Raw genomic sequence first — 27,344 nt, forward strand, 5'->3', positions numbered from 1 at the left:
AGGCCCAGGTGCCTCTGATGAGCCTCAGCCTTGTCCAGATGCTCCCCGCCATGGTCTCCCACAGCAATCTGCCTGATCCGGCCCCTCAGCCTGCCAACACAGACCCCGCCCCAGTCTATTCCTTAGTGGAATTCCAGCCCAGTGCCCCCTGGGTGCCCTTAACATGCACCTGTCATACTAGTCTCTTCCCTATTGGGGTTCTAGAAAGGCTGCCTCCCTCATCTCCCCAAAAATCTGTCTTTGGAAGTCCCAACTCAAGCTCCCAATCCTCAAAGATGAACCCAGATATCTGTCCGCAACCTTATCTTTTTTTTTTTCTTTTTCAGCCACACCCACAGCATATGGAGATTCAGGGGCCAGGGATTGAATCAGGGACTCAGCTTTAGCTAATGCCACAGCTGCTGCAATGCCAGATCCTTAACCCACTGTGCCACAGCTCAGTCTTTTTTTTTTTAGGGCTGCACCCGTGGCATATGGATGTTCAAATTGGAGCTGCAGCTGCCAGCTTATGCCACGGCCACAGCAATGCCAGATCCTAGCTGCATCTGCAACCTACACTGCAGCTTGCAGCAACGAGAGATCCTTAACCCACAGAGCAGGGCCAGTGATCCAACCCGTATCCTCATGGATACTAGTTGGGTTCATTACCGCTGAACTGCAATGGGAACTCCCTTAGCCCAATTCTTTTAGCTGCCCCTAATATGCACCTCCCCATCTATCTGATCCCTCATGCTTGACCCTGAGTTTAGCACAAAGACCCTTAGCTTCTACCCCCAACATGCACACCTTCTACAGCTCTACTATAAACCAGGCTTGGTAGAGGGATGCATACATTACCTCTTCTCAGTCTCCAGGTGACAAACTTCTGCACGGGCCCCACTCCACCTGCTGTGAAGAAGAAATAGGCTCAGTGGCAGGCCCCATTCCTCAGTATGAAAATCTGGGTTTGGGGGTTCAGGACTGGCTGGATCACTGGCTGGAATGGAGTGTTCAAGGCTGGAAGTGGGTGGGCCCAGGAAGCAAGAGGCCAGGAGATTAAGGAGGGTCTTGAAGGCCATGTTCAGGCTGGGGAGTGCATTCACCGGCAGTGAAGGCTTTGGATCAAGAGAGGGTGCAGTCTGCACTCTGCTCGTGGAGGTTCACTTAGAAGGAAACGAATGGAGCAAAGAAGCCCAGGGGTAAATCCTGGGGGAGCACCTACCTTCAGAGGACAAAGAGATAAAGAAGAGCTTTTGAAGGAGAGAAAGGAGTGGCCAGAGAGATGAGAGGAGAACCAGGAGAGGGCTGGGCCCTGGGGGCTGTGGAAAGAAAGACAGGTTTGGGAAGGGGGCTGGCCTGCCCTGATTTGAAGGGATCATCTCTCCAAGGGTCTGTTAGCTTGAGACCCTGAGGAGAGGCAGGGGCCAGCTCCCCTTCCTCTGGTTGTTTACGCCCACCCGACATCCACCCTCCCTTTTGGAAACAGCACCCTGATTTCACCTGGGGACCCTACCACCACCACCATTTTCAGTCCCTGTACTCCAGGGTGGACACATGACCTAGGCTAGCCACCTCCAAAAGCACCCTCTCTCTCTCCCACATCACAAATGATGTATTGGGTACCTGATCCCAGCTGGGCCAATGAGAGCCTAGGACTTCAGCTGCACCTATTTAAGGAGAAGCTCTTTCCCCTGGGTTGCTAAGCAACAGCGGCCCTCTTACCTCCAAGTGGGCAAAGCCAGCAAGATAATGAAGCCAACCCGGGGAAAAGAGGAACCAAAAGATGAAGGGGCCCTGGAGTTCCATCGTGGCCCAGTGGTTAATGAATCTGAGTAGGAACCACGAGGTTGCGGGTTCGATCCCTGGCCTTGCTCAGTGGGTTAAGGATCTGGTATCGCCACGAGCTGTGGTGTAGGTCACAGATGTGGCTTGGATCTGGCATGGCTGTGGCTGTGGCATAGGCTGGAGGCAGCAGCTCCAATTAGACCTCTAGCCTTGGGAACCTTCATATGCCTCGGGTGCAGCCCTAGAAAAAGGCGACAAAAAAAAAAAAAAAAAAGATGAAGGGGCCGGATGTCTGAGGAGACTGTTTAAATCTTTAGACCCAAATTAAATCAATAGCCTTTTAAAGCTAGTTTGAGTTAAGTTTCTGTCACAGGCAACCTCAAGAGTCTCAACTCATCTACTTTTGGTGCAGTCTCTGAGCCTCACCAGAGATGAGAGGCCCTCCGTCAGGGTCCTTGGGAAGCCCTTGATGTGAGTGAAGTCGGCATAGGCCCTTCTGCCTGGACCCTGATCTAGAAACGGCCTTTCTCAAGATGGTTCTAGAACTGGGGAGAGCCTGTGGAGCGCTGGCCAGGAGAGGTAAAGCTAAATGCTCCAGGAAAGGAGTGAACAGCCTCCCCTCAGCACCAAGGGCGCAAGTATCTGATGACACAAGATCTTCTATGCTGTGACTCTTAGCAGTTTTCCCTTCTGTAAAATGGGACAATGAGGCAGTATAATACTCTAGGACACTACTATATTTTCTGAGCACCTTGTGTGTGTCAGACAATGCACTAAGTGATTAACATACACTAATTCTTTTATGGCATATGGAGGTTCCCAGGCTAGGGCTCCAATTGGGGCTGTAGCCTCTGGCCTACACCACAGCCACAGCAATGCTGGATCTGAGCCACGTCTGCGACCTACACCCCAGCCCGTGGCAACGCCGGATCTTTTAACCCACTGAGGGAGGCCAGGGATTGAACCTGTGGTCCACACGGATACCAGTCAGATTCGTTTCTACTGAGCCATGATGGGAACTCCAACATACACTATTCTTTCATGCCTCATTATTCCTAAGGAAGTGGGTATCATTACTCCCATTTAACTCATGAGGAAGCTGAGGCTCACAGAGTGAAGCGGTGGTTCACAGCTAGTAAGAGACAGTGTAGGACTTAAGCTCAGAGCTGCTGGATGCCGAAGTGGACTTCCCTTCTGTCCTCCCTGCCTGACCCCCTGGCACTTACCTTTCTCCAGGTCCAGGCGGGGGCGGGGCTTGGCTGGGCTCCTGCTGTCCAGCGTCCAGGCCTCTCTGTGCCCATCCCCTGCCAGCCGCCCCTGCCGCCCTCCCTTGAAGAAGAGGTTCATCAGGGTCTTGGAGCGCTGCAGGGCCCCCTTCTCCCCAGAGAACCCCGACTTCTCCTTCCTCCGCTGCTTCTTCTCCTCTGCAGACACGAGGAAGCACCCGGAGGGCTGGAGGGGTGGGGAGAAGGGAAGGACGAGGGGCAGGGGTGTGGGGAGGGGCAGAGAGAAGGAAGAGTCGAGGGCAGACAGGATCTGCAGCTACGGGGGACAGGGGATGAGGATGGGGGTGGAGGGTTGGGGGTTCCTCTTCCAACTTTCCACCCCTCCCCCACCCACAGCTGCAGCTATATCAGAGAGGTGTGTGTGTGTGTGTAGACAGACCTGGGAACTCCAGGGTGGAGGGGCTGGCTCGAAGCTCAGACCTGACCTGGGCTGGGACTAAGGGTAGGTTTGGGGCCCATAACTAGGGCCGCACCTGTGGCACATGAAGCTTCCCAGACTAGGGGTCAAATTGGATCTTCAGCTGCCAGCCTACATCACAGCTACAGCAACACAGGATCTGAGCCGCGTCCGTGACCTACGCTACAGCTCACAGCAGCATAGTACCCTTAACCTGCTGATCGAGGCCAGGGATCGACCCCGTGTCCTCATGGATCCTAGTGGGGTTCGTTACCCATGCACCACTATGGGAACTCCCCCAGGACTAGTTTAAAATGGAGCCCAGTGCTGGGTCTGAGTGTATTCTGGGGCTGAAGCTGGGGCAAAACCTGGGGCAAAGAAAGGTTTGGGGCCCAGGACAGGGGGCAAGATAGGTTTTGGACTGGGGGGCTTTGGGGAGAGCAGCAGCCACCCATCCCCCACGTACCCCACAAAGTCAGGTGGCTCTGGGAGCGTGTGATGGGAGGCCGGGGTCGGCTGAGGGCCAGCAGCAGGGCAGTCTTGGGGGACTCAGAGAGCGCGGAGTCAAGGCGGCGTGTGGGTGGGGGGCCATCAGAGCGGATGGCTGTATCCCTGAGGATGACTGTGGGCCGCACGCTGCACCAGGTCTCCACACGGCCCCCCACGTCGGGCTCTGTCTGCATGGCCGTGTCCGCCCGCCCCCAGCCAGGGTCCCGGCTGCCCAGCTCCTCAGGCCCCAGGCAGACATCCATGCATTCAGAGGGCAGGGAGCCCGAGCCCTCGACCGAGCTGTAAGGGGCACTGGAGGCGAAGGAGGAGACGCTGGAGCTGCTCTCCGAGGCAGGCGACAGCTGCTGCAACACCCCGTTGCTCACTGCAGGCAGTGGGGAGGGCAGGGGCGTCTCAGGGGTGTCACCAGGTGGCTTTGGGACCCTGCCAGGCTGCAGAACACCTGTGGGCCTGGGAGAACACTGGGCAGCAGCAAGGCTGGAAGCACAGGGTCTAGCTGCTCAGCAGTCATTCCACTGACTAGTTGAGAGACCGTAAGCAAGTCACCTCTCCTCCATCCACCCCCTGGGACTCCAGACCTCAGGGGAGCTGGAACAGAACCTGCACCTTCTCAGAGGGGAGCCCAGAAATGGCTCTGGGCATGTGAAAGTCCTGAGATCGTGGTGCTCCTGCCCATTTATTCTTCAGAGGTTCTGTCCCCATCTTTGGGCCTCAGCCCTTTCCCTCCCAACTTGGGGGCCGGGTCACTTACGTCGGTCCAGCCAACAGTACTCAGAAACCATCTCCTTGTAGGCAGGGTACCGGCCAGTCTCCTGAGGGGGGCATGGTAGACACAAGAGGGCACAGGGAAGTGGGTGAGAAGAGAGGGTCAGAATGGGGGAGTGAGAGGACAGGAGTCAATTTTTCAACCCAATTACTCTCCTCTGAGCTCATCATGCTCTAGCCACACTTGCCACTTTATTTCTGAATGTGCTGAGTTCCTCTGTACTTCCCGGCCTTTGCACTTGCTGTTCCTGCCTGGCTTCTCTTCCTTCTGCTTACGGCCAGCTCTACAGGTGTCACTTCCTCAGAGCTAAAAGGTCCTGGCCTCCCTGATTAAAGGGCCTTCCCAAATTACCCCAGCCCACCTATCTGATAATTTCCTTAAGGCAGTTGTTACACTCCGCATGCGTCTAAACTTTTTTTTTTTTTTGTATTTTCTAGGGCAGCTCCCATGGCATATGGAGGTTCCAGGCTAGGGGTCTAATCAGAGCTCTGGCCTGTGCCAGAGCCACAGCCACGTGGGATCTGAGCTGCGTCTGTGACCTATACCAGAGTTCATGGCAATGCCGGATCCTTAATCCACTGAGCAAGGCCAGGGATCGAACCCACAGCCTCATGGTTCCTAGTCGGATTCGTCAACCACTGCGCCACGACGACGGGAACTCCGAGTCTGTTTGCCTTTAGTAGTAGAGCCCTTGTCTGTCTTGTTCAGGGTACAGCCCCCGTACCTGGCATGGTGGCCCTCAAAAATAGTGGCTTTCAAAAATATTGATGGAGTAAATGGGGGCAGATGGGGGAGAAGAGGAATGTTTGGGATAATTTGAGAGGAAGGAAAGGGAGAAATGGGATGTGGGAGGTGGCAGAGGAGGCACAGAATGGTGAGATGGGTGAGGGCTGAGAAGGGAGAGGAGCAGGGCAGAGGCCAGGGTTGGGCGCTAGGGGAGAATGAGACATCACCTGCCCTGAGAGCCAGGGTGAGAAGGACCTGATCCTCAGGCAAGTGTGAGACCCGCATGAATAATGAATCCAGGCGCCTCCCCTGAAATCCAACCTCTGGCTCCAGCCCAGCCCTCCCTGCCCAGTGCCCTGAGGATGCCCACCACCCAGGCGCTGCCCAGGCACAGCTACCACCCCCTCCTTCTGGGTGGGACATTTTCTCCTTTCAACCGTGGACCTTCACCACTCATGTGAAAGGGCACTGCCCGAGGCATGGGGGAGGGGGGGAAGCGGGCAGGACTGGAACCAGGCCCTGCTACTGATCAACGGAGTAACTGACTGTGATTCCTGAGCTAGGTTGCCTCTTGAGCCTCAGTTTCTTCTTCTGTGAAAGAGGAAGGAGGATAATGCCTGCCCTACCTCTCACATGGCAGTGGAAAGTCATAAACTGCAGGGCGATGGGCGGTGTTAGGTGCCAGAGGGGTCTGGGACGTCCTTGCTAGAGTCTGCCCTCTCCCCCTCCCACAGTCCTACCCACCTTGATGGTCAACATGATGTGCGTTTGGCCCTTCAGCACCTCCACCGCCTGGCTGTGGCTGATGTCGTCGAACCTGACACCGTTGGCCGCCAGGACCTGGTCCCCTACCTTGATGCCATTCTCCTCTGCCAGGCCACCGTGGTCCACTCTGGGGTCAGATAGGAGCATTCTGATAGGCCACCTGGCTGCCCTCCCTCACCTGATTGATTCCAGACTCTTCCCTTGGGTACAGGGTTGCCCTAGTTCCTGACCCTCCTCCTGGTGAGCCCTGCCCCTGTCTCCAGATCCCGCCCCCAGTAGGTCATGTTGACATGTCATTGGCCAGGACTCTCTGCTGACCCATCCCCCGGTTCCCGCCCGACCGCGTTTTATGCCCTGCCCCCGCCCTCACTTGGACACGTAGATGCCCAGACCAAACTCCTTGCCGCCTCGGATGTTGAAGCCCAGGCAGAAGTCATCAGAGGTCGTGTAGAGGTGGACGATGCGCCGTGCGCCGTCCTCTGAGCTGCTGTCGGACGGTGTCGAGCTGCACTTTTCCACCACCAGCCGCCGATTGACCACATCCACCCTGAACAACAGCACGGGGCCCTCAGCCTGGGTCCCCAGCCACCTCCACCCACTCTTCCCCTCCCAGCAGCCATGGCAACTGTGTGGGAAAGGCAGGGCTGCCTTCGGGGGAACTCCCAGACCTGAGACCTTCACTGGGATGTAGATTTCATCCAATCGAGGAAACCAGAGGAATCGCTTTTTGTTGAGCAGCTCCAGCTGCCAGGCCCTGCTTCCAATCCTCCCCAGGTCCCAGACAGATAGACACTGTTACTGTCCCCAGGCTGGCTCACAGCAGCAGCGGCATGGGTGGGGCCAGAGCCACTGGGGTCTGGGGTGGCAGAGTGCTGGGAGGAGGGCTGGGGGAAAGACCTGGCCTTTCCTCATTTCAAGGTCGGGCCATCAGGGGCTGGGAGGATATTAGCCAGGCCCCAGGCTGAGCCCTGTGCCCTTGGCCTCTCCAGCTCTAGCTCTGGGTGGTGGTGCTGGGGCAGGTGGGGTGGGGCCAGACCCGCTTACCATGTAGTCTTCTCTTTGGAGAACTTGATGCCCGGCACGCGGCCCATGCGCCTCACCATCATGTGCAGGCGGCTGCTGCCCGTCAGCACCTTCACGGCACTGCCCATTGTGGTGCTCTCCAGGCTCAGCCCATTCACCTCCGTGATCTTGTCCCCCACGCACAGGCCAGCCCGCTCTGCAGGAGGGAAGGTGGCTTGGGCCACTTGGGAGAAGTCTCCTAGCCTGAGGCTGAGCCTCCCTCCCCCATCAGACTGGGTTTCCTGGGGTAAAACTTCTTTTCTTTCTTTTTTTGGCCATGCCCATGGCATGCAGAAGTTCCTGGACCAGGGATCAATATAGCACCAGAGCAATGACCTAAGCCTCAGCAGTGACAGCACTGGATCATTAACTGTGAGGCCACCAGAGAATTCTGGGGTAAAACTTCTTTGATGAGATTGGGATCCTCAGGTAAGGTCTGAGTATCCCCCATCAGACCCGTCATTAGCCCCTTCCATCTCCCCACTGGATCAGTCCCTCCAAGGCTGAAGTTCCTTTCCTCCCAGGACCTCACCCCTGGAGGCCCCGCTCACCTGCACTGCTCCCCTCCTCCACTTTGCTGACAAAGATGCCCAGGCCGTGCTCAGAGCCACCCCGAACACTGAAACCCAGTCTCCCAGCTGGACTCTTCTCCACTCGGACTGCATGGATGATGTCACTTTCATCGCTGTTCGCTGTTGGGGTGGGGACATAGGCATGAATCCCCCCTGCCCACTCTGGGTTCCCCAACTTGGGGCCTGCAAAGGCTGGGTTGCTGGGCACAGGCACCCAGGGCCCTTAGTGAGGGGATAGGCAGCTAATTTCAGAGTCCTCTCTGGGTGATTTTGAGACCAGGAGCCAGGGAGGGTGTGAGAGCAGGTAGGACAGGGTTCCATGCTAGAAGACATTGTTCTCTTTCCCTCATTATATAGGTGTGTGTGTGTGTGTGTGTGTATCTAATCCTTACTAAGTGTCACATGCCTATGGGCCTAGGATAGGCCAAATTCCTAAAAAATCCTGCCACTCTGAGAGTCAAATGGATGGAAAAGAGTTTCAAGGTTCCATTCTATGGGGCAGAGTCAAGGGAGTCTGGGCTCTTCGGCTTGCAGCAGAGACGAGCATGGTGGCTCTATCTTCAAATAGTTGAAGAGCTATTTTGTGAAAGGCATTAGAGGTTTTTGTCTGTGTAACCCGCAGGGCAGGAACAAGCCCACAGAGTGGAGTTATATGAAGGCAGATTTAATAAAGGAAAACATTCTAAAACCTCCAGCTGGCAGACACTGGAATGAATGTTCCATGAAAGATAGTGAGTTCCCCATCTTTGGAGGCATACGAGCTGATACTTAGGAAATCCCTGTCTAGGATGCTGTAGAAGGATCCCTGAGTCCCCTTCTATCTTGTAGACTCTGTGATTCTGGAGGTGAGGGCTCTAGGAGATACCTGACCACATGAGGAGAGAAACCCCAAATGCCACCATGCTCCAGTATGTACCCAAAGCCCAGAGTGGCCCTCTCCATAAGTGATGCGGAAAGTCAGAAGGGTCCTTAGGGATTGGATCTGTCAGGGAAGGTTTCTTGGAGGATGAAGATGGGTAGGATCTGGATGGATGGAGAGGACGGGGAAGGCACAGATGAAGGGATGGAGTGAGCAAAGGCTCAGAGGTGGGTCCTTGAGGGGGCTTTTTTGGTTAGAGAAAAGGGAAGGGGGTGGGAGGGATAAGCTGGGTCCCAGGTGAGAAGGTGAGAGGTCTTCTTGGGCAAGGCTTATTCAGAGGTGCTTGAGAAGGGAAGTCCCCCTCTCCCCCTGACCCCACAGTTCTATTCAATCTAAGAGAAATCAGATTACAATGCAGGAGCAGGGCAGCCGGGGAGAAATCCCCAGGGGTAGCCTGTAGGCAGGGATGGTGCAGGACAGAGGCCTGGGAGATGCCGGGGCTTCCTAGCTGATTCTATCTGCACAGGTCCCAGGACCTTCTTCACCCAGACAAGGAGCATTTTGCTCTTTTGCCTCCACCCTCTTTCTCCTCAGTCCCTCCCAGGGGGCTTCTCTAGGGCCTTGAGCCAGGGGGATATCAAATCTGGGGTTTTGAGCCTAGGAGTTTGAGGCCTCTGAGGCTGGAAGCTTCTCTACCTCCACCACCCTAGCCAGGCTTCCAGGCATCCCTTCATCACTGGGAACTCCCTCACCACTTCCTCGATTCCGCTTCTGCCACCTTTATTTTTTTTTATTTTATTTTTTTTATTTTTTGCTTTTTAGGGCTGCACCCATGGCATATGATGTTCCCAGGCTAGGGGTCAAATCTGAGCTGTAGCCGCTGGCCAACACCACAGCCACAGCAACAGCAACAGCAACATCAGATCCAAGCCGCATCTACAACCTACACTATAGTTCACAGCAACGCCGGATCCTTAACCCACTGAGCGAGGCCAGGGATCGAACCTGCAACCTCATGTAACCCACTGAGCGAGGCCAGGGATCGAACCTGCAACCTCATGGTTACTAGTCAGATTCGCTGCCACTAAGCCACGATGGGAACTCCGATTCTGCCTCCTTTAATCCATTCCCTGCACAGTGGCCAGGGCCGGCTTTCATACGAGGTCATGCCTTTCACCTGATTAAAAACTTCAATGCCTGCCCCTGCTTCTAGGAGGAACTTCACATTCCTCCCAGGCCCAGTAATGCCCTCCCTGGGCTTCCCTCTTGCCAACTCTCTGCCCTCGCACCTGGCCACCCTTCCCAGCCTCATGATCTTTGGCCACACTGACCTCCTTCCTGCTCCGCTCACAGGCCAGTCCTTTCAGTGTGCCCTCTGCCTGTGATGCTCTTGCCCAGACCTTCATAAAACCAGCTCCTGTTCCAGTTCCTCTTGGCTCAGACACCACTTTCTCAGAGAAACCTTCCTGCACAACCCTACCTAAGAGAGTCCCTGCTATCTCCCAGATAGTTTCGTTAGAAGGGTTCTCAAAGCGAGCTCTCCGGACCAGCAGCACCAGAAAACTGATTAAAGTGGGGTTTTACTGCAGACCCACTGAATCGGATGTTCTGGGTGTAGAGCCCAGCACTTTTCGACAGACAATTCTGATATGTTCTAAAGTTTGAGAACCACCACTCTACCATACAAATTAGTCCCTTCAAGATTCTTACCATCCTTTCCCATTATTTGCTTTTTTTTTTTTTTTTTTAATTTTGTTTTGGCTGCACCTGCAGCATATGGAAGTTCCTGGCCAGTGATTGAACCCAACCACTGCAGTGACAATGCCAGATCCTTAACCTGCTATGCCACAAGAGAACTCCATTCATTTGCTTATTTGTGTATTGTTTATTATCTCTCCTTCCACTAGACTCTTGCGCTAGACTGTAAGCTCAAGCTTGGTAGGGGCTTAGGAATTCTTTTTTTTTTTTTTGGCTTTTTAGGGCTGCACTGGTGGCATACGGAGGTTCCCAGGCTGGGGTCCAATCAGAGCTACAGCTGCCGGCCTATGCCAGAGCCACAGCAATGTGGGATTCGAGCTGCTTCTGTGACCTACACCACAGCTCATGGCAATGCTGGATCCTTAACCCACTGAGTGTGTCCAGGGATGGAACCCTCGTCCTCATGGATGATATTCGGGTTCACTAACCACTGAGCCATGACAGGAACTCCCCTAAGCGTTTTTTTAACTGAGTGAAATAATAAGCAGAACAATGAATAAATGAATGAGCTAAGGCAGTGAGGAGAAAGGGCTGGTTGGGATTAAAGACAATGCCATTTCTCTGGGACCCACTGAGTTTGAGGTGCTGGTGGGAACTCTTGGGGGTGATGTGGTGGCCATGTTCTCCTTCCCACAGTGTCCCCCTTATCAGCTACTTTAGGCCTCTGGAATGATCTAAATAATAACATAGGGGAGGGGCTCTGGGCTGTGGGGAATTGGGAGACGTTTTTGCTCAGGTAGAGGGGACACAGGCTGCAGACTCCCAGCCCAGACAGGCTAGGGGTCCAGCTGGTTGGAGCGATGCCCCATCCTTCCATTGCTAAGGGATGCTGCTTTCCTGGCTGTACTGGGGCACAAGGGTGAGACAGAGGGAGAGAACAATCATAGAACTTCTGGAGGGGGATCTTTAGAGGGACAGTGGGCATAGCCCTTGCATAGCTGGGTAGGGTGTATGCGGGTGTGTGGGGGGAGGCATAGCGTAGTTCTTTTATTTATTTATTTATTTATTTAGTCATTTTGCCATTTCTAGGGCCGCTCCCTCGGCATATGGAGGTTCCCAGGCTAGGGGTCTAATCGGAGCTGTAGCCACCGGCCTACACCAGAGCCACAGCAACGCAGGATCTGAGCCGCATCTGTGACCTACACCTCAGCTCATGGCAACGCTGGATCCTTAACCCACTGAGCAAGGCCAGGGATCGAACCCTCAACCTCATGGTTCCTAGTCGGATTCGTTGACCACTGAGCCACGAAGGGAACTCCATAGCGTAGTTCTTTTAATGAGTGGGACTTGCAAGGGCAATGCTGCAGTGCCTCCCCTCCCCCTCTGTGTCTCCTGGCTCTCCTAGGAACTTCTGCTCCATAACAGAATGACAGCAGTGACCCTCAGCAGTGCTCTGCTGCTCACCTGAGTGTGAGGCCGAGTGTGGCGGATGATGGGGGTGAGGTGCAGTGAAACTATGCCTCCTGAGCAACATGCTCTATCCCTGCCCTGGTGGACCAGGTAGGGGAAAGAAGTGCTCAGACAGGTCAGAGGGGAGGAACAGAGTCTGAAAAGTCCAGTGTGGGATCCAGCCAGGGGAACTCCGCTGGCTGAGAGACAGGGGGGAGCTGGAGATATTTATCTGGTCCTGCCCACAGAAAACCTAGGCCCAGGGGGCCCCTACTCTCCTGATGGCATTCAAGGTCTCACCTTGCCCACCTGCTCTTTGTCGCCCCACATCTGTCACTGCAGCCAGGCTGTCTCCTAAGAGCCCACCCACCATGCTCCAGACTTCTCACTGCAATCTTCCTGATAGCTCCACTCCAGCACCAGCTGCTCTCATTGTTCTGTCTCTCAGCCCTGCCACATGGTGAATTTCTGGAAGGTGAAGATTGAGCCTTATTTCTCTGTAGGTCCCCCACAGGACCTAACTATGGCTGGCATAGGTGTGCAATGAAACGGCATTAAGCAACTGCATAAGATTAAGTGCCCCCTTCCTCCAGGGCCCAGGCCTGGGGCTCCCTCCAGACCTTCGACCCACCTCTTCCCCCCAACCCCCTTCAGAACATTTGCTGCTCTACCTCTATTTCTGTCCTTCTGCACCTGAAACCTTTGATTCTCTCTGCCCAGCTGGGCACTGACCCCTCACAGCCCAGCACAGAGCAGGGCACACAACAGGCTGGCTGATGAAGAACGTCCTTCGCGATCCTGCCCGACACACCAAAGTCATACACAAATGGGTTTGGAGAAAGGCAGAGTCCACAGGAGGGAAGGGCCAATTCAATACCTTGCCTTGCTCACTTGGGGGCTAGCATACCACACACCCTTCCCTGCCTTCATACCTCCCACTTCCAATCTCTCCACAATCCTGGAAACCTAAAGGATTGACCTGAAGGTGAGAAAAGAGTAAATGAGGAAGAGTCAATAGGTCACCAGAGGCACATCCCTACGGCTTCTATCTGTTGAGTTCCCCCACCCATATTGGCTCTGCCTCCTCCTGCTTAGCGCCCGCTGCCCCTTACCCCCACCAGCAGTGCCCCGGCCCATGGCTGGGCCCTGCCCCCACCTTCAATGGGGGAGTTGATGAGGATGACGCGGCCCATGGGCGATGAGGCTCGGATTCCGCGGGGGGGCCCATTCAGCAGCCGCTGTTGCTTCCTCAGCAGGTATCGCGTTGCCGAGCCCGACTCGCTGCCCAGGTGGCCTCGGGAGGAGAGGGAGCTCAGAGAGCCGGAGCTTAGGTCTCTGAGGCCCAGTGGGTCGAAGCCCACTGCGAAACCACGTGCCATGGTGGCCAGACTGTGCGGGGACCCTACAGGTTCAGAAGGAACCTGCTAGCCCTCGAGAGGAAGGCCCCATTCGCCCTGGCTCTGTGAGCCTTCTGTGCAGACTGTGGCTTCAGAGACTGGGAGACCCCACTGCGTCCCAGGAGTATCTGCTCCAGGCCTGCGCAGGGAGAGCCAGGATTGGGGAACGGGCGAGAATGCCGCCCCTGCAGCCCCCAAAACCTCCCTCCCTCCCCCTGGTTTGTGCGTCCTCCCTGACATGCCGTAAGACCCTCACCTCTCCCACCCATGACCAGAGAAATGCCCAGTTCCGGCACCATCATGGGCTTTTGGAACTATTTATACAACAAGGTGGATGGGAACCCCTCTTTCACCCCTAGTTCCTGCTCTCAGCTGAGTCATCTCCTCCACAAGTCCCCCGTCCTCAGTAGAGGCGGAAAGAGAGGAGACAGAATTATCGTCAGCCCTAGGGCTTCAAGCAGTGTGAGAGAAACCGGGGCCAGAATAGTTCACTGCGCCGCCTCTCAAGTGTATGTGGGTAGAGGACTAGCCCCAAGGGCTTGGCCCTCGAGGGGCTCCAGGACGTGGCACAGCTGCAGCCAAAGGCCCCAGAGATTCCTCGGCCCCTAGAGATCCCCAGGTCCCAGGCTGCAGTCCCCTCCACCCCTACCCCCCCACCCCCCATCCAGGCTTGGGGTAAGGACTTGCTGTCGAGAGCCCTTCAACATACCGCGCAAAACCTGGAACCAAGTTCCCCAAAGAAACTCCGGGACCCAGAACGCAGCACCCCACCCCCGGCTCGGTCCTCCCGGCCCCTCTCACCTGCTTGCTTGTGCGGCCGCAGCCGGCCTCGCCCGCCCGCGGGCGCGCGCAATACCGCAGCAGCCGCGGAATCCCCGCCCACGCCCCGCGGAGGCGGCAGGAATGGGGCAGGCTAGTGCAGCCCCGGGCTCCCATTGGCTGGGAGCGACGCCAGTCATTCCTCCCTCCGCCTCCCTTGGGTGCCCCTGAACGCAGTTCGCAACCTGGGCTGGGGTCGCTGGGTTCTACACACTCCAATTGAGTTCGGATGCCCCACTCTGTACCACGAACTTAGGGCTGGGGCCTTGGCTTGCTCTGCTCCCGCTACCTGTACAGCTCAGGGGAGCCCAGAACCCTGTCTTCTCCAGGCCAAGCCAGCTGCCAGGACTCGTGGAATTGTCACCCCTCTGCAGTGATCCCTGAGGCCTCAGTGAGGATGTCACCCAACAGCGGGGTGTGAGCCTGCGGTGGGCAGGAGCATGGGTGTGTGGCACGCATGCTCTGAATGATGATTGGGTGAGGGTGCGTGTGTGTGTGTGTGTGTGTGTGTGTGTGTGTGTGTGTCTGAGCGCTGCCTTCACATGCATCCTCCTTCTATATCAGAAAGTGTCTCTCTGGCCACCCAGTTCTGGAATGTATGCGGGGGGGGGGGAGGCAGCTGATAACAGGACACTAGGAGGAAGAATCTTTTTGATCCACTTCCTTGATAGGACAGAGGGATCTTGAGATTTCCGCCCCTTCACACCCAGAGCAGGGACTGGGGCCAGGGTCTGCGAAGCAGGGGTAGAAATTGCGGGCATAAAGAAACTGGGCACCCTAGCAGAGTTAGAGGTTACAGAAGGGAGTAAGGAGGGGACTAGGAAGGAGGAAAGGACTGGGGACATAGAAGGGGCACAGGCACGAGAAGAACCACACTGGTGCGAGTGCTGAGGTGCTGCGAGAGGAGCTTGTGGGAACCAGGAGAGGCGCCCAGGGGGGCAAGTAGGCAGAGGCCACTGCCAAGGCAGCCATCGAGTAAACAAGCCGGCGGTAACCCGAGTCCCTCCGAGCGCACCATCAGTGGATGCCCCTCCACGTCGCGCGCCTTCACCCTGGGCACCCAGATCCCTTGCTGAAGAAACCCGGTGCCTCCCGAGGCCAACCAAGGCACTGTGAGCAAATGGGGCAGCGCCCGCCGCTCTTCCCCTCCTCTCTCGGGCTGGGGACAGGGCCAGAACTGATCCTGGAGTCGGGATTGGCTCTGGGAGGCACCGTAGGGCCGGTCTCGGTGGACCGGGCTGGGGGCGTCGCCCCTAATGATACCCAACGCCCCCAGGCTCTGCCAATCCCTGGCCACGCCAGGCGAATGCGCCGAGGGAGCCCCAGCCTCTCAGGCTAGTGAGCGTCACACGTGACGTGTGCTTGATGGGTGTGAGGGCGGGGGCGACGGGCGCAGAGGAAGGCGGGCCTAAGAGCTGCAGAGGCCGGGAGCCGGGGAGCCCAGGAGAGCGTGAGTGCTCGCTGTGCCGGGCGGGGTCCGGGGGTCAGGAAAATAGCGGGTTGAGGGCTGGGAGTCAGAGAGGAAAGCTGCCTTGAAGTGCTCTCTCTTCAGCACACTTCCAGGCAGTGTGAGATTCAGTATCTTCGGCTCAAGGGAGGTCCATGGGGCCGGAGGGGAGGTTAGTTGGGGAAGGAATGTCGGGGTGGGGCTCTATGGATCACACAATAAAGTGTCTGCAACTGATAGATATGGGCTGTGTGTGTGTGTGTGCGTGCAAGTAACGGTCTTTGTATGCAGGGCGTGTCCACTCCATTTGTAAGTCTGGGTAGGGCATGTATGCTGCTGTCTTTGTGTGTGGGTATGTGAATATGAGTGTGCAAGGCAGCGGAGGGTGTGTCTGCCTGCGAGGGAGGAAGTGTGGTTGGAGAGGATTAGTCATTCTGTAGGATTTTGCCCAACACAGCCAGATGGCGGCTTCAGGCTTGCCTTTCTGGGCTGAATGGAGGGGTCACTTACTGAACCCTGCTTCTTTTGAGGCCAGTGGCTCAGGGAGAGGTGGGATGGGTGTCTATGTCAGCCCTGCCCAGGTGGGAAACAAGGAGATCCTTGGGCCCTTCTGTGTGGGATGAGGAAGGTGGCTCTGGAGGGGGGAACTTGTGCGTGCATGCCTGTGGGCATACCTAGCTGGCAGGCTTCAGAGTCACCTTTTAGAGATCTGGAATAGATAAGCCTTAGAGTTGCCAATGAGCCATTGCTCTCCTCCAGTCCGGGCTTGGGGTGTGGGATGGCTTATACCGTCTTCCAAACAGCCTTAGGGGTTTGTATGTAGGCTCAGGGCAGCCAGGGCCTAAAGCTGAATGAACATGGATGTGTGATGCATATAATCTGCATGTTTGTGCATACAGAGCACATGAATAGCTGTAGAGGATTTGTTGCTGCTGCTGCATCAACCACACACATGTAAATCCTCACTCATGGAAATCTGTGCCAGGCCAGAGCACAAGGACATCTGTTTTCCTGGCTCTGTTCTCCCCTGTCCCCTTCTCCTGTGTCTGCAGGTCCCTGAGCTAGGACACTGCCTAGAAAACAGCTCCCCTCCCCCACATCCTTGCTTACGTATCCAGAATCACCTTGAGCTCTAGAAGGGATTGGCAGTAAGCCCAGGGACCAGGGTAGGGCTACCAAAGTTGGCCCCATGTGGAGTCCTTGGGTCCTCTCCTTGGAGTCCTCTGACTCTGGTCCCTCCCCTGCAGAAAATGGGTGAGTTGCCCTTAGATATCAATATCCAGGAACCTCGCTGGGACCAAAGCACTTTCCTGGGTAGAGCCCGGCACTTCTTCACTGTGACCGACCCTCGAAATCTGCTGCTGTCTGGGGCACAGCTGGAAGCTTCCCGGAACATCGTGCAGAACTACAGGTGACTCCCAACCCCAACTGACCCAGGGTCTCCTTCCCTGCCATTAATAAAGTACCCTTTGCACCTGTCTCCCCTGTTCCACTCCTCCACCCCAACCCCTACTCCCTAGCCCTATCTGTTGGAATCACAGACAAGTAGGGCACAGAACGTTAACCCAAAAAATTTCAGGGTGTTTGGCTTGAGAAGGTAGTATTAATATTTATGGTCAGGGGGCTGCTCTATGCTTCATACTTTACAAGGACCTGTTCCACTGCTGGGCCACCCTATACAAGGATAGAGGGGCTCAAATTTGGGTCCCAAGGAGGTAGGAGGGCAGGAGGAAAAACTCTTGCAACACCCCAGCCATTTGTGACCCGTTGGAAACCACCATTACTCATGACCCAGCATTTGGGCAGAGTCAGAAGGGCACCCTTCTATGTGTGGCTAAGAAGGGAAATAGCAATAGGAGCCTTCCTTCCGCGACAATTTAATTCTTCCCCAGAAGTAAGGAGCTTCTTTATTACGAGGTTGAGGGCCAAAGTACCTGATCCTATGCCCAGACTTCTCCTGAGCTGCGTGGGCAGGGCTTGGGTGGGGGGATCTGCCCCTAGAATTGCTGTCTGCTCCTTGCCAACCCCTGCAGGGCCGGCGTGGTGACTCCAGGGCTCACCGAGGACCAGCTGTGGCGGGCCAAGTATGTGTACGACTCTGCCTTCCATCCGGACACAGGGGAGAAGGTGGTCCTGATTGGCCGCATGTCAGCCCAGGTGCCCATGAACATGACCATCACCGGCTGCATGCTCACCTTCTACAGGCAGGTTCTATCCTGTGTGTCTCCTCCCTGGGTGCTCTGTCCAAGCTAGAGCATAACTTGATGACTAGGCACTTCCGGTCTGGGCCAATTTGGGCAGAAAATAGTAGATGGGTGAGAGCTTGTGTTAGAATCCCTTCCCTTCCTCTGAACTCGGTCAGGGGTCCTCCCACCCCAGAGACCATGGGTGTGTTTGTGTAAGGACGACCATGCAGGGGTCACTGGAGCAGGTTCTAGGGTCATCAACAGGGCCTCCCCTGAGGGTTTGGGGCTAAGCTTTGGGGTTTTATGATTGGGGTCCAAGAAGGAGGGACACTGTCGAAGTAAGCCTTTTTGTTCCCCAGGAAGACCCCAACCGTGGTGTTCTGGCAGTGGGTGAATCAATCCTTCAATGCCATTGTTAACTACTCCAACCGCAGTGGAGACGCTCCCATCACCGTGGGGTGAGAGCTCATCCCCAGGGGCTCTTCTCCCCGCCCTCCGTTGCTCTCTCGTGTTCCCTGAGGGCCCATGTAGCCGGTGGCTCAGTGCCCTCCTCTCAGCCTGCCCCCACCCGCCACTGTCCTGGCTTGACTGAGGGCATGGGGTCTTCTCATGTATGCTTTGGGGGACCCAGTTCTCTTCAAGGGGAGTGACCGGGGCTTCCGGACAAGTCTATACGGGAGCAGGGGAGACGTTTCTCCACAATAAGGCCACCCTCCCACGCTCCATGTATTGAAGATTTGGCACATCCTTAAAGCAAAGAGCCACATTTGCATTGTTCACCTCCTGCCTTGTGTCCTGGCTCTTCCACCCACAGGCAGCTGGGAACAGCCTATGTGAGTGCCACCACTGGGGCTGTGGCCACGGCCCTGGGACTCAAATCCCTCACCAAGGTAAATGCCCTCCCCCATTGCACTGTCTCCCTGGTTCGTGCTTTACCTGCCTCCTTCCCGTTCACTCCTCCACCCCACCCTCAGAGTTCCTCTCCACCCCACGGCCCTTGGGGCCGCTAAGTGACATCTCCTCCCTCCCCCAGCATCTACCCCCGCTGGTCGGCAGATTTGTGCCCTTTGCAGCTGTGGCAGCTGCCAACTGCATCAACATCCCCCTGATGAGGCAGAGGTGAGTGGTCCCAGCTGCTGGCACATGCATGGCCAGAGGGCATGTAGGCACACCAGCCAGCCGCTTGAGCTGCCAGACCCAGTCTCAGTCTGATGCTGGGATCCTGGGGAAGGGGCAGAGAACCAGCCTTTAAATCTAGGCCATCCGGAATTCCCGTCATGGCTCCAGTGGTTAATGAGTCCGACTAGGAACCATGGGGTTGCAGGTTCCATCCCTGGCCTCACTCAGTGGGTTAAGGATCGGCATTGCTGTGAGCCGTGGTGTAGGTCACAGACACTGCTCGGATCTGGCGTTGCTGTGGCTGTGGTGTAGGCTGGCGGCTGCAGCTCCGATTAGACCCCTAGCCTGGGAACCTCCATATGCTGCGGGTGCAGCCCTAGAAAAGACACACAAAAAAGGCAAAAAAAAAAAAAAAAAGTAGGCCATCCGAGGGGCTCCAGGGACTAGCTGCCCATGAGGGCCTTGCAGTTCGGGTGTGGGGCCTGTGATCTAACTCTCACCCCCTTCCTTTCTCAGGGAGCTGCAAGTAGGCATCCCCGTGACCAATGAAGAAGGTCAGAGGCTTGGCCACTCAGTGGCTGCAGCCAAACAAGGAATTTTCCAGGTGGTGATATCAAGAATCTGCATGGCGATTCCTGCCATGGGTGAGGCAGGGGTGGCTCGGTGGGGCACGGGAGGCTCAGAGAGACAGGGGTGCCATTATCCAGGGGTTTTGAGGTTTACGGGAGCTGTAAGATTCAGGGGAAGAGGGAAGAGCTGTGAAGGGGGATTCCCCGCTTCCTTAGGGTCCTGACTTTCACTCCACTAACTCCCTCCCTGCCCTGCTTTGCCCTCAGCCATTCCCCCCGTGATCATGGACAGTCTGGAGAAGAAAGACTTCCTGAAGGTAGGTCACTCTCACCTCTCCCATTCTGGAAGTAGTGGTGGCTAGGAGCAGAAGTGACGAGTCCCCAACCTCCTCTCCAGCCTGTCCTGTGTCTAAGACTTGCCACCTGTTTGCCCCACCCCTGTTCCGCCCCTTGCACCTCCATTCACTCATTCAGCATGAGTGAACTGGACTGGAATAAAGGAACACAGAGGGCGCAGGAGGAGAAGGGAAGGGAAGGACAGATTCTGTCCGAAGGAAGCTGGTGTTACTCCAGAGGCCTCTGACACACCTAGGGAGGGACTGTCACTGTCACGCTTAACATCATGCTCATGTGCTCACCTACAAACAACATTGACACACACACACACACACACACACCACACACACACAGAGACTCACACATGCACAAACAGGGCAGATCAGCAAGCCACAGGAATATAAGCTCTGGCTCATCCATTGAATCGTTTATCCTCAAATATTTATCGGGTACCAACCATGCACATTGAAGGAACAGAATGGTGGCCTCCATGGTTGGAGCAAATAGAGAAGAGTGAGCAGAGCAGGAGATGTGTTTGGAAAGGGACAGATTCGTGCACTGGGATGGGAGGGAGGGAGTAGAGGGTTAGAGGAGGCTTCCTGAAGAAAGCAGCTTCTGGAGGGAGTGTGAGGTGAGATTGGGTGGTGGGATGTTGGGGAGGGCATTGGCAAACCTCCAGCCCTGGTTGGAGTGGAGGGTGGTGATCTTGAGGTCCCAACCTGTTATGGGATTGGGAGAAAGAAAGGGGCCAGGTATCGGAGCCTCGTGGGCAGGGCTGATGGGATACAGATAGGTGGGTGGGTGGATGGATTGGGATCGGGGGCGGGCAGGGGACACAGGCCCTTCCTTATATTATCTCTCTTCCCACAGCGCCGCCCCTGGCTAGGGGCACCCCTGCAGGTGGGGCTGGTGGGCTTCTGGTAAGTGTGCAGGGAATTAGCCAGAGTGTGTGGGAGTGTCCTTTCAGTGGTGGATGTGGGTGGGTGTTATTGCTTTTAGAATATTTATGTGCACCATTCATACATTCGGCTGGTCGGGGCCTTGGGCACCTGTGAGGCATACTGTGTGTTGGGGGTGATCTCTGTCCTTTAAGGTCGAGAGTCTAGCGAAGAGGTTCTAATCTTCAGCCACCATGGAAACCATGGAAATATACCTTTTGGTACCATCGCAGAGCTTCTTGAACGTTTAATTCCTGATTCTGTTTCTGGCTGTGGTGCTCTGGGTGCTCTGGAGGCCTTTTCCTCAGCCAGAACCTAATGTCGCTGTTGGCTTTAATCAATCTCCATCCCTAGGGGCTGTCTCCAGAGATGGGGTGGGGTGCAGGGAAGGAACACCCTCAGATCAGGCTTCACAAGCCTTTCCAACACTCTTCTTCCCCAGCCTGGTGTTTGCCACCCCCCTGTGCTGTGCCCTGTTCCCCCAGAGAAGGTAAGTGCTGCTGCTGGGCTGGGCTGGGGGCTCTGGACAGGTCTCCACATCTCTGGAAGCAGCCAATCTTGGGTTCCTTCAGTGTGTTCAGAGGAGGCCTGGCAGGCACTCAGCTTATTCTGGGGGCTGAGGGGATGACAATGATCTAGGCCTTCTGGCCTCCAAAGGAGAAGATTCAGCAGCCTGGTGGGGAGGAGGTGTGGTGATCCCTTAGTCTGAGTGGGGTGCTTTCAGCGGACACTCAGCCTGCCTGTGCTGTTCTATTGCAGCTCCATACACGTGAGCAGGCTGGAGCCGGAGCTGAGAGCTCAGATCCACGAGCAAAACCCCAGCATCAAAGTGGTTTACTACAACAAGGGGCTTTGAGGGAGGGTCAGCCCCCACCCATGCCCCCACCTCCTTGGGCTGCTGCTGTAGCAGAACCTTTCCATTGCTGCCACCTTCCCATCTGCCTGGTCCTGGGCAGGGGGCTTGGTGGAAGAGCAGCTGTTGGGACCAGCAATCCATTAGGCTGGGAGAGGTGCCCCCATAAGCCTTTTTCTCTCCTCTGATTTCTTCTTTTTTTTTTTTTTTTTTTTTTTTTTTTTGTCTTTTTGCCATTTCTTGGGCCGCTCCTGCGGCATATGGAGGTTCCCGGGCTAGGGGTCGAATCGGAGCTGTAGCCACTGGCCTACGCCAGAGCCACAGCAACGCGGCATCCGAGCCGTGTCTGCAACCTACACCACAGCTCATGGCAACGCCGGATCGTTAACCCACTGAGCAAGGGCAGGGACCGAACCCGCAACCTCATGGTTCCTAGTCGGATTCGTTAACCACTGCGCCACAATGGGAACTCCCTCCTCTGATTTCAAAAAGCAGGGTCGCATAATCCCTTTCTCCTGTGCTAACGTGTCTACATATGTACATACGCGGTCCGTGTGTGTGTACATGCTCTACCGGATGTCCTCATATCTGGCTTCCCTTTTTAACCTCCTGCCACCTGCCAACCAGCCACGCTACAGGTTTCTTGCCTAACCTGTTCCACCAGCCAGGTCATTTCTGATGGGACCTTGCCCCTTCTGGACAGAGACTGAGGGACATTAGCAGGCCAAAATGGGCTGAATCCTTCAGACTTCTGCTTCCTGGCTCTCAAAGCTGACTCAGGAACTGGGCCGGCGGCGGAGGAAGACATGTCGGGATAAGGGAGGCAGGGGGCTCATCGATCCCCCATATCCTGGAATGGGTCAGCACCTCTCCTCTCCTCTGCTAGAACAAAGGAGTGTCCCTATCCTATACTGCTCTTGCCATCTTCCCATCTTCCCCATGCTGCCCTATGGGCATCTTTGGGCACAATCCTAGGAATTCTTGGTCTGCTCTGACATCATAACCTCAAATCTAAACCTAAATCCCAACCCCCTCCCTCAACCAAAAAGCCATGAAAGCAGAACAAGAATTCCCCTTTAAGAGCCCCCCCACTGCACCCTCTTACAAAGGGACACAGCTGTGGAAATGGTGCTTAAACTCCACAGGTATCTGAATGAGTGTAAGTAGGACACCCTCAAGGGCCACTAGGCCCTGAGTGAACAGTCTTAAGACAGGGAATTTTGTGTTCCATTGACCTTGTTAGACATTCAGCAGAATCCTGACTTTAGCTCCTTCTCTTTCCTGAGGCTTGGCCCTGCTAACATTCCCACCTCTAAGAGGATGAAGGGCCCAGGCAGCAGTGGTTGGTCCACACAGGAGGTGGGCTGGGGGATGGAGTCTGTGCTGGTGAACTCACAGAGTGCGGAGATGGGCCTTGACTCCAACTCCCATGACCTCTGGCTGAATTGGGGTGAAGGCCCCACAGGGATCCTCTAAGAGTACTTTTCTGCTCCCCCAGCCGACCACAAGTAATAAAAGCAATGGTGCCACTGTTACTCAACAAAGTGAAAACCTGTCTACTTTTTTTTTTGCCTTTTCTAGGGCCGCTTCCAGTGGCATATGGAGGTTCCCAGGCTAGGGGTCCAATCGGAGCTGTAGCCGCTGGCCTACGCCAGAGCCACAGCAACGCGGGATCCAAGCTGCGTCTTGGCCTACACCTCAACTCACGGCAACGCCAGATCCTTAACCCACTGAGCAAGGCAGGGATGAACCCGCAACCTCATGGTTCCTAGTCGGATTCGTTAATCACTGCGCCACGATGGTTACTCCAAAACATGTCTACTTCTTGATCTCTACTTGATTCCATGTCCTGAGTTGAGGGGGAAGAACTTCCCGCCTTCTGCCTTCTCTTCTCTCCCTACAAGGTCCAGGTCTTAGTCTCTTCCCTCCCCTTCTGTAGGGAGCCTCATCCCCAGCAGAGGGCGCTCTGAGATAGAAAATCAGTCCTCCATCTGCATCCTGAGTACTAAAGTAGGAGGGATGTGGGCACATGCCTCCCTCCATCTTCTATTCCCTCAGCAGGGAATGATGGAGTCCTTCATTTTCTTATTTTCTAGGGGAGCTGATCACACACCTAAAAACCAACTCAGGCTCTGGGCTTCTTGGTTTCCTTCAGGCATTTGACATGGGGTGGTAGCCTCTGGGAGAGGAAGGCTAGAGGACAAGGACTGCATGGCTCCATCAGAGTTGCTAGGGTGCCCTGACACCTCTGCACCCCTCCACACCTCACTGATGCAACGTGGAAACAAGCCTGATACGGACCATTTGCTAGTTAATACCTTTCCCACCATCCCAGGGCCCTCTCTTTTCTCCTTGCTGTAAACCAGCTCGCTTTTTTTGTGTGTATGGGGGGGAATAAGGCCAAAAGTTCATGCCTATGGAAGATGGTGAGAGCTACTGTTAAACAGTGTATAGTTGCCTCTATTACCCTAAGTCTTGGCATTGGAAGATTCTGAAGAATACAAATGAATCTATAATAAAATCCATTCCCTATTCCTGGCAGAAAATAACTCTCATCCCCCTCCCTTTTTTTTTTCAGTCCACAGCTCTCACCTAGGTGGTCAAGAGAAATCTTTAGGGCTGAAGTGATCTGTTACCATGGCCTGGCCTAGGCTCACTCAATCCTCTTGGGAAGTAAAAGTTTACTTGATGGGCAGTGGGGGGTGATACCAGCTACTGCTCATTGAGTCCTTCTGTGTCATGCAGGCAGGATGAAGCTAAGTGATTTAAGTTCATAATCTCTTTTGATCCCCACAACCACCTCTCTGGACATGTTATATCCATTCATAGCAAGGACACAGGCTTACTAAGAAAGTTGCCCACAGCTACACAACTATGTGGTGGTGGAGCCAGGATTCAGGCCAACTTGTATGACTCTGAAGCCTGTGCTATGCTTCTTCCTCACATGCCAGCTACAAGCCAAAACTGAGGTCACTTTCCTAGTGCCCTTTGACATTCCAGGGCATCTCCTCCCTGAGCCCAGTTTGCTTATAGGACAGTAACACTTACAGGCCCACAAGTGTACACAGGCCTTTTACTAAAGCACTGAGGACTTTCCAATCTTGAGGGTTTTATAGCTGAAGGAGTATACGTGAAGATTCCCATTTTTTTTTTCTTTTTTTTTTAAGATTACCACTCTTGGGAGTTCTCTGATGGCCTAGTGGGTTGAGGCTCCCGCATTCTCACCACCGTGGCTCTGGTTGCTGCTGTGTGGCGTAGGTTTGATTCCTGGCAAAAAAGTAAAAAGAACACAAAAACCAATCAAATGAACCAAAAAAAAGAGAGAACCTGAAATAAATGTTGCAATTATCTTCTCATTTAAACAACAACAAAAAGATTCCCACTCTTGTTTAAATATGGAACATTTAGATAACCAATTTCAGTTCCATCCAGTTCTGCCAGTAGGGACCATTTCCCCTCACCAAGTCCAACTGGAGCCCTGGATCAAATCTTGAAACCTCTTTTTGCAGTTACCACTTTGGCCTTTGGAAATCCCCTTGAAAAGAGGCCTTGCACTTTTATTGGAAAATCTAGGTAAAAGAAACCCACTTGGGAAGAGAGGTGCAGTAATCTTTGTAATAGGAAATCATTAAGAACTTTTTTTTTTTTTCTTGCCATTTCTTGGGCTGCTCCCACGGCATATGGAGGTTCCCAGGCTAGGGGTCTAATCGGAGCTGTAGCCACCGGCCTACGCCAGAGCCACAGCAACTCAGGATCCGAGCCGAATCTGCGACCTACACCACAGCTCACAGCAACGCCGGATCGTTAACCCACTGAGCAAGGGCAGGGATTAACCCACAACCTCATGGTTCCTAGTTGGACTCCTTAACCACTGAGCCACGACGGGAATTCCAAGAACATTTTATAACAATTATCTGTGCTCTGCAGATAATACTAAACCATGTCAGAGATAAGACTGGCCAGGGCACCAGCAGCGCCAGCTAGAAGGAAGGATTTCCTGTCATATTTCCTTCCTATTTCCACCCCAGCTTCTTGAAGCAAAAAAGTTAGTTTTAGGCTAACTTCACAAGTTCTCTAGGGGAAATGCTAGCCAGGTACATTTTCCAAACTGCCTCCATATGCTTGGAATTTTCCTCAGAAGTCAGAATTTGGGCAGAGGTAGCATTTTTCTCATTGGAAAGAAATCTGCCCCTTTCTGGGCCTCCTCTCTTTCTCAGACTCCAGGAACTTTCTCTGGGAAACTGCCCTGGCATCCCTGACCTTCCCTAGCCCTCTTCCCCTCCCTGAGCTTCATTTGTTCCAGAGCCCTCACCCCGCCCATTATAAGACTACAATCCTCCCTCTCTCCTGGCCCAGTTCTAAGGAAAAAAATGGCTTGGGTCTGGAGCCCTGGCTTACCCCGGTCATAGGGAGGGTATATCCTGCTCTTTTTCTGGGTCACTGGGGCTAATGAAGCCGGCATCTTAAGGACAGATGGTTTGCTCCAGCTTTAGCTGAGGCCCTGCGGACTCCTGTCAGTCAGACTGGCCTAGAGTCCCGCCCTGACCTGTGCCCTGCGAGTCAAAACCAAGCCCCCTTTCCTTCCAGTTAAGCTTGTCTGTCTCAAGCCAGCCCCGCCCCAGAGGCCTGTCAGTCATAGGTGAGCCACACCCCTCTTGGGGTATATAGCCAGTCAGAAGCAGAGTCCCGCCCCTGCTGTGGCCCCTGTCAAAGTTCGGCTGGCCCGCCTCCTTCCCGTTTCCCCGGGCAACGTCTTTAGCTGCCGGAGGGGAATACAGTTCACCTCCCTTCCTTTAGTCTGGCACGTACGCCGTAGATCCGCTTCCCTGACGATCTCGCTCTTGAACCGTTAAATCTGCCAAATCCCTTCGCTATTTTTCAGTTTGAAATCCACGAGCGCCCCAGGGTCTTCTCTTTGACTTTCTGCCCACAAATCTACGAGGTTTTCGAGGAGTCACGCGAGGGCCCTCCTGGATCCCAAGCCCAGACTTTCTTCAGTGACCTCGGAGGCTCTTGGCCCTGCCTCTTGCTTCTTCCGCTGTCTTTCCACCTCTCTGCCCTTGCATCCCACAATGCAGTGAACTCTACTAAGTGTATTTCTGTGCCAGGCGCTGGATAGAAATGGGCTGTTGGGTGAAGAGTGTCTTCCCATCTGCAGGGACACAGCCCGTCCTGGGCAGGCATCGGAGGCACCTCTCCCAGTCCCGCCTTCGATTCTCCCTACGCGTTGCCGTGATTTTGGGTCCAGATACCGGGAAAACTTTGCTAGGAATTGTGGCGGAGGAACCTCGACCCAGTTGGATCATTCTCCAAAACAGAGCTTTCGGGCCGCTCCCTTCTCTCCTGTACACATTTTTTTTCCTCACTGCCAGTCACACCACAGGCTGACAGAAGGACAACAGTAGCCTTAGCTTAAGGCCACGGCCTCCTCAGGCTCCCCCTTCCTGTCTTCTCAGACCAGCAACATTTTGCAACTGAATAACCACCGGGAGAATGAGGGAGGAACTCTGCATAATTAGGCTGCTCCTGCAACTCTGTCCTCCACCCGCATATATCCAGTAGGAAAATAATGTGCCTGTAGCAAGAAACACACAGCTCTTTCAGGCCTCAACTTAAAAAAAATACGCACAGGAGTTCCCGTCGTGGCTCAGTGGTTAACGAATCCGACTAGAAACCACGAGTTGCGGGTTCGATCCCTGCCCTTGCTCAGTGGGTTAAGGATTCGGTGTTGCCATGAGTTGTGGTGTAGGTTGCTGACGCGGCTCAGATCCCAGGTTGCTGTGGCTCTGGCATAGGCTGGTGGCTACAGCTCTGATTGGACCCCTA

General features: G+C 54.8%; 2 protein-coding genes and 1 long non-coding RNA gene across 3 annotated transcripts in view; 1 reads left to right on the forward strand and 2 right to left on the reverse strand.

The window, feature by feature from the left end:
* PDZD7 (PDZ domain containing 7) overlaps nt 1-15,251 on the reverse strand; it is a 23,017-nt gene extending 7,766 nt beyond the window's left edge. The window contains 10 exon segments of the mRNA XM_021072670.1: nt 838-888; nt 2,991-3,188; nt 3,914-4,321; nt 4,709-4,769; nt 6,194-6,341; nt 6,585-6,761; nt 7,259-7,433; nt 7,828-7,968; nt 13,011-13,390; nt 14,053-15,251. Coding sequence (XP_020928329.1) covers nt 838-888; nt 2,991-3,188; nt 3,914-4,321; nt 4,709-4,769; nt 6,194-6,341; nt 6,585-6,761; nt 7,259-7,433; nt 7,828-7,968; nt 13,011-13,233 — 1,582 coding nt within the window. The 5' untranslated portion in view covers nt 13,234-13,390; nt 14,053-15,251.
* SFXN3 (sideroflexin 3) lies at nt 15,386-23,069 on the forward strand. Its single transcript, XM_021072679.1, has 11 exons — nt 15,386-15,520; nt 16,765-16,928; nt 17,551-17,721; nt 18,063-18,161; nt 18,518-18,593; nt 18,737-18,822; nt 19,339-19,466; nt 19,659-19,708; nt 20,598-20,647; nt 21,108-21,155; nt 21,425-23,069. Exons 2-11 carry the CDS (start codon nt 16,768-16,770, stop codon nt 21,519-21,521), a joined length of 966 nt encoding a protein of 321 aa, XP_020928338.1. The 5' UTR covers nt 15,386-15,520; nt 16,765-16,767; the 3' UTR covers nt 21,522-23,069.
* LOC110256639 lies at nt 24,575-27,168 on the reverse strand. Its single transcript, XR_002338426.1, has 2 exons — nt 25,917-27,168; nt 24,575-24,785 (listed from the first exon to the last, which is right to left on the reverse strand). It is a non-coding gene; the product is annotated as an uncharacterized LOC110256639 (long non-coding RNA).

This window comes from Sus scrofa, chromosome 14 (genome assembly GCF_000003025.6).
Source record: "Sus scrofa isolate TJ Tabasco breed Duroc chromosome 14, Sscrofa11.1, whole genome shotgun sequence".
NCBI classification, from domain to species: Eukaryota; Metazoa; Chordata; class Mammalia; order Artiodactyla; family Suidae; genus Sus; species Sus scrofa.